The sequence below is a fragment of the Phoca vitulina genome, unplaced genomic scaffold (assembly GCF_004348235.1).
Source record: "Phoca vitulina isolate PV1807 unplaced genomic scaffold, GSC_HSeal_1.0 scaffold143, whole genome shotgun sequence".
Lineage (NCBI taxonomy): Eukaryota > Metazoa > Chordata > Mammalia > Carnivora > Phocidae > Phoca > Phoca vitulina.
This window is the reverse complement of record NW_022589846.1, coordinates 75,092-81,498: the sequence shown is the minus strand read 5'-3', so window position 1 is coordinate 81,498 and position 6,407 is coordinate 75,092. Positions and strand designations below refer to the sequence as shown.

Genomic DNA, 6,407 nt, shown 5'->3' with positions numbered 1-6,407 from the left:
AGCATGTCAGGTCTCCGCCCCCGGCCGCCGCCGTCAGGATGGTGGCGAGGAGAGTGGGTGAAGGGTCAGCGCTGGGGTCCCCCGCGGCACAGGCTGGTTTAGGCCGGTTTCTCCCGCAGAGGTCCTTCAGGCAAGCATCCCGCTTCCGCATCCCCGAGATCGACTGCGATATACTGCTCAGAAACGTGTGGTTCAGCCTCTTCTAAGGCGATGGGCACAGAGCAACGGGCTTTGTGGACTGGGGGGGGGGGGGGGGGTCCCAGACACAGCCTCTGTTCTAGCTCAGCCCCCCTGAGAGATTTTACCCTCCTTACTCCTAAGGAGCAGGGGCCGAGGGTCTCATCTTCTGAAACTGCTTCCTGCTGAGCGGGGCGTTGTGCCTGTCCTACCCTGGAGGAGTAAAATCTCTCGCGGACTGCTCTAACGCCCTATAGGGACCTTGTTCCTCTTGGGACCCGGTAGGTGGGACCCTTGTGCCACCATCAGTTTGACAGGAAGCTGCTGTCGTCTAGAAGACACAAACTTAACCAAAAGATTAAAGAGGCAGGGTCTGAATATTAACAAAGGAATGATGGCCACAAGAGGGCCCAGGAAGGAAGGAATCACACAGTGCTAGGCACGGAGCCTCTACTTGAGTCCCAGAGTTTGGGCATTGGGATTATTGCACCCACGCAACCATCTGGTTCGTCTGTAAGGCTCCTGAATATTGAGCTCCACTTCCCCAGAGTTGTTGATGTATGTACAGCAAGTGTCGTTGACCACTGCACAGACACCCCCTTGTTTGGCCAGAAGATAATCTAGAGCTAACCGATTGTCAAGTACGACATTAGCCAAGGAATCCGGGGACTCCTGGAGGCCCTCGAAGCTGTCACCAGTGTTTGTGGCCAGGTTTCCTATGACCTGGGTAAGGTTTTTTAAGGTTGTTTCATGATAAGCAAACCCCCCCCAGGGGGCAGCCAGTCCTACGGCTTCTCCAGTTGTTGCCAAGATGAGCCCGAGTGCTCTCTTTCGTCTGGTTTGAGAGGTGACGTTATATATAGTGGCACCCAGTCCTTTAGGACCCAATCGTCCCAAAGTGCATTCTCCCCGGAAGTGAACATTATCTACACATGAATAGGCCACTGCCCGAAGAGGCCAGGAGAAGGAGGAATTAGGGCTCCCTTCGTAGGGTAGTTTATTTTGTGGTGGACCGCAGAGAAAGAGATACCCAGGTGGGGTACAAGCTTGGCGGGGTGAAGAGGAATTAAACCAACTTCGTAAAAGGGGACCCCAGTTAGGTGTACTCTTGCATCTGGGGGACAGGGGCCCTCCATCCAGTGGCCCCCCACCAAGCTCTGAATCCTCTTCTATTCCCTCCTGGCTATCGAAGGCAGATGGGGTCTGATAGGTCAGTCTCCAGGAAGGGGTTGCTGTTCCTTTCCAGTATGTACAGGATAAGTTAGGTTGGTCGCCTGGGGAGAGTAGAGACGAGTCCACACACCAGTGGGTCTGGTTGGGGCTACATGAAGAGCTTGAAGAGGAAAATGACATAGGATAAATGGAGGGCGAGCTTCCCATGTTGGTAAGGCAGGTATCTGTCCGGCAGGGGCAACAGGGCTGTCCTTGTTCTTGACAGAGAAGAGGCCGCTTAACCTGGAGACCAGTTTGGTTCCAAAAGTCTGTAAGCCTGACACACCTCATATCGTCACGATCATCGAGTTCTACTACTAGAAGGGCTGTGCTCCTAACAGGACCAGAAGTCAAGGTGAGAGTAATATTCTCATTTATAGGTACAAACTGGAGCTTAGGAACCCCATCTTGTGGGTGAGGATGACAGATCCAACAATTAGACAGATTATTTCCCGAGGCCACAATGCTAGAAAAGTTGACAATTGAGTTTTCTCTCCAGGTTTCCCCCCCTTTGTTATTTTCTTCCCAACTCATCCCCAGGAGAAGGGCCAAGAGAAGGGTCCACTTCATCAGTCCCATCATTGGTTTTGACCTTCTAGACCCCGCAGGGGCAGAACGGGTCTTTCCCAGGGAGTGGAGGTGACCCGAAACAGTACTCACAGAGAAGAAAAAGTAAAACAAAGGCAACAAAAAGCAAAGTCAGCAAGCCAAACCACCAAGGTATAATCACTTATCTGACTCTGAGGGTTGCTTCTTGAACAAGTATTTGAGGTCTTCCACAGGCTCACATGAGTAAGATGGTTCTGGGCCTTCCAGGTATTTCTGAGGATGTCCAGGAGAAAAAGGTTTTAGCCTGAAAAGATGTACCCGGCTAGGGATTCCCTGGAGCTTAACTGCTGTTGGGGTGGCTAAAATCACTCAATAGGGGCCTTTCCACTTGGGTAGCAACTGATCCTCCAGGGAGCCCTCCTTCCAAGGAGGTTTTAAGGAGGACCTGATCCCCTGGATTAATTTGCAGAGGGGGTGGGGCGGGGGCGGGGGAGTCTCTTCTAAATTACCTCTAGGGGGTGCTGGTAGCATGTGATTAACATAATCCACAACAGCCTTTTGCACCTGTCCCGAATAAAATGATGCAAGCTCTGGCTTATTTTCCCATCTATTAAATACCGGGGGTGAGGAGGCGCCTCCCATGTCATTTCAAACAGGATGCATCTTAGGTTAGTCTTGGGGGCAGTGACAATCCTGAGTAGTGTAATAGGAAGCAACTGGACCCGAGGCTCATGAGTTTCTTGACAAAGTTTTGCTAAAGTCTTTTTTAGGGTATAAGTCATCTTTTCAATCTTCCCTGAGGAATGGGGGTGCCAGGGAGCATGCAATTTATAATTTATTCCCAGGGCCGCTGAAAGGCTCTGGGTGATTTTAGCTGTAAAAGGAGTCTCTCACTTTGGAGAGACTTAGAGACCCCGAACCGGGGAATTCTCTTTTAAGAGGGATTTACAGACCTCGGTTGCCTTCCCAGACCGGTGGGGAAGGCTTGTACCCATTCAGTAAAAGTATCGACAAACACGAGGTGGTATTTGTAGCCTGCTCGTGGTGCAGCAGGGTAGACTACTTGCCCATCTTCCCTGGGATATGGCCCCTGCTGTTGGACTGGTGTAAGAAGTGGGGACTGATTGGATGGGTCTGTAGTTTGTTTTGGGTGCGTAAGTCACAGGCGAGGGTAACTTGTTTTATTGTCTAAGTCCCTATCCTGAAAAGACCTTTTGCACCAAGTCCCATTGGACGTCTCTTCCATAATGGGTGGCATCATGGAAATGTTGAATGAGCTTTTACTGCTGGGCTTCCGGAATGAGAATTTTGTCCTCTCTCATAAGCCACCCCGTGCTTTGTTCTGTATATCCCTGTGTCTTTGCGTCCTCCTGTTCCAACAGGGGGTTCTCTGGCTGGCCGGGGAACTCATGATGGTAATCTGAGCTGGCTCCTGAGCTCAGGTGGCCTGTTTAAACAGCTGATTGGGGGTGCCTGGGCGGCTCAGTCCCTTAGACGTCTGCCTTTGGCTCAGGTCATGATCCCAGGGTCCTGGGATCAAGCCCGCCTCGGGTTCCCTGCTCAGCGGGGAGTCTGCTTCTCCCTCTCCCTGAGGCTCCCCATGCTTGTTCTCTCTGTCAAATAAATTAATTAAATATTTAAAATAAATAAATAAACAGCTGATTGGTCAGCCTTATTACTTTCCTCGCTTACAGAGGTCCCATCTTTTTGACAACTTTCACAATGGACTACAGCCACCTGATTGGGAAGTTGCACTGTCTTTAGGAGGGTGAAAATTGGGTCCTAGTGTTTTATTGGTGAATTCGTAGTTGTTAACATTCCCCTTTCTTTCCAGACGGCAGCATGGGGCATATGGTACAGGGAACCCATATTTTGAATCAGTATAGAGACTTCATCTTTTTCCTTCTCCCAACTGTGAGGCCTTAATTAGGGCTATCAGTTCAGGCTTTCGGGTGGGCGGAGCGTTGAGGTGGAAGAGCTCAAGCCTCTAAGACTCCACCTAGGCTCATTATCATGGAGCCTGCCTTCCAGACACCTCCCTCCGCAAAACTTCTGCCGTCCCTAACCGACACCCTATCTGGATGGTCAAGGCATTTGTCTTGAAGGTCAGGTCTGGTAGAATATGTCTGTTCCACTGTCTCCACACCCTGATGCTGGAGACGCTTACCTTCCGCAGATGGGAGCAGGCTAGCAGGGGTTAGTCTGGCGTACTTTTAAAATAACATCCGGGAATCTAGCAAGAGGGCCTGACACTTCGTTAGCCTTCCTGCAGTCAGCCAGGGTGCCCTTTACTCTCTAATACTGTCTGAACCTGGTGGGGAGTTACATGTGGACTCAGGGTCAGCTTAGAGGCCTCACTCACTAAGAGAGCTGGGCTATGCCGGTGCAACTGGATCCAGTTATTTTGAAAAATAGGCTACCAGTCTCTGATCAGGGCCCAGCTTTGGAGCTAGGACCCTCAAAGCAATCCCCTGCCTCTCATGGACATAGAGGTAAATCGTGCAGGGGCCCCACCCAGCTCAGTTTTCAAGGCTTTAAAAAGGCCCACTGACATCAGTCTGTTGTAGGGGTCCCCTTTCTCCCCCGCCTTCAAGGCCGATAAGGGGCTTCACCATTAGGCCGTAATTAGGGAATCAGATGCAGCAGGGCTCTGCCGTACCCAGAAAGCCACAGAGTCCCTTTCTGGTTTGGGGAATGGGCAAGGCGCTGATGGTCCTCTTGGGATCCATGGCCCAGTGTCAGGATGAAGCCCAAATATTGGCCCTGTTGTTCTGATATGTGGGCTTTTGATGGGGGAACCCTGTATCTTCTCTTAGTAGAAAATTTAAAGTTTTTACAGTATTCTGGTCGGAGGCCTGCTTGGTCAAACTGGCTATTAACCAACCATCAACATACTGTAAGAGGATCCCATGTCTCACTTTTAATTCCTGTAACTCTCTTGCCAGTACATTTCCAAATAGATGGGAGTGGTCTCTAAAGTCCAGGTGTACTAAGTAGTCCCTTGAGTACCAGGGGTTTTTCATTCAAAGACAAGTAAATATTGACTTTCCTCATGAAGGAATATGCAGAAAAAGGCATCCTTCAGGCCCGGGACAGTGGAAAACTGAGCACTGCCAGGAACCTGGGTAAGCAGAGCATACCGGCTGGGTGCTCTTGGGTGTATGGGAGCAACTCCTTTATTTACAGCCCTCAAATCCTGTGCAAAGCAAAATTCTCCTTTGGGCTTCCTCACTGGGAGGATTGGGGTATTACATGGGGATTGACAAGGTTTGATCAGTCCATACTTGAGAAATTTTGAAATTAATGGCTGGATTCCTCTGAAAGATTTACTTTTTATGGGATACTGTTTTTTCCAAGGACAGCGTGCACTGGGTTTTAACTTTATATGAAGGGGGAGACGTTTTTTGCCTCACCCGGATATGAGTATCACACACAGATGGATCTCCTTGGTTTTGTGTTCAGAGCAATATTTGAGGGCTCAAACCTGGGACCATCCAGTGGTGCCAGGGAGATGAGAGTATGGGGGCAGGGGACACCCAGGTCGGGCTCAACCCACCAGAGGGTCCTCCAGGGACCCTGCAGGGGACCAACACCGGGGAGGTGAGAGTCAGGGGACAGGGGACACCCAGGTCAGGCCCAACCCACCAGAGGTGTCTCCAGCCTGCAGGGGATCAACACTGGAGAGGTGAGAGTCAGGGGACAGGGGATACCCAGGTCGGGCTCAACCCACCAGGGGGTCCTCCAGGGACCCTGCAGGGGATCCCAACACTGGGGAGGTGAGAGTCAGGGGACAGGGGACACCCAGGTCGGGCCCAACCCACCAGAGGGTCCTCCAGGGACCCTGCAGGGGACCAACACCGGGGAGGTGAGAGCGTGGGGGCAGGGGACACCCAGGTCGGGCCCAACCCACCAGAGGTTCCTCCAGCCTGCAGGGGACCAACACTGGGGAGGTGAGAGTCACGGGACAGGGGATACCCAGGTCGGACCCAACCCACCAGAGGGTCCTCCAGGGACCCTCAGGGGACCAATACTGGGGAGGTGAGAGGGGACAGGGGACACCCAGGTCGGGCTCAACCCACCAGAGGGTCCTCCAGGGACCCTACAGGGGACCAACACCGGGGAGGTGAGAGTCAGGGGACACCCAGGTCGGGCCCAATCCACCAGGGGGTCCTCCAGGGACCCTGCAGGGGACCAACACCAGGGAGGTGAGAGTCAGGGGACAGGGGACACCCAGGTCGGGCTCAACCCACCAGGGGGTCCTCCAGGGACCCTGCAGGGGACCCCAACACTGGGGAGGTGAGAGTCAGGGGACAGGGGACACCCAGGTCAGGCCCAACCCACCAGAGGGTCCTCCAGGGACCCTGAAGGGGACCACCACGGGGGAGGTGAGAGCGTGGGGGCAGGGGACACCCAGGTCGGGCCCAACCCACCAGAGGGTCCTCCAGCCTGCAGGGGACCAACACCGGGGA

The 6,407-nt window shown here is 52.8% G+C and overlaps 1 protein-coding gene across 1 annotated transcript in view; it reads right to left on the bottom strand.

Moving 5' to 3' along the window:
• Positions 1–257: 257 nt before the first annotated feature.
• Positions 258–6,407, bottom strand: part of LOC116628888 (endogenous retrovirus group V member 2 Env polyprotein-like) — a 6,747-nt gene continuing 597 nt past the window's right edge. Inside the window, exon 2 of the mRNA XM_032399232.1 lies at positions 258–2,211. Within this exon, the coding sequence (XP_032255123.1) occupies positions 628–1,971 (1,344 nt within the window). The 5' untranslated portion in view covers positions 1,972–2,211 and the 3' untranslated portion in view covers positions 258–627. The remainder of the gene's footprint in view (positions 2,212–6,407) is intronic.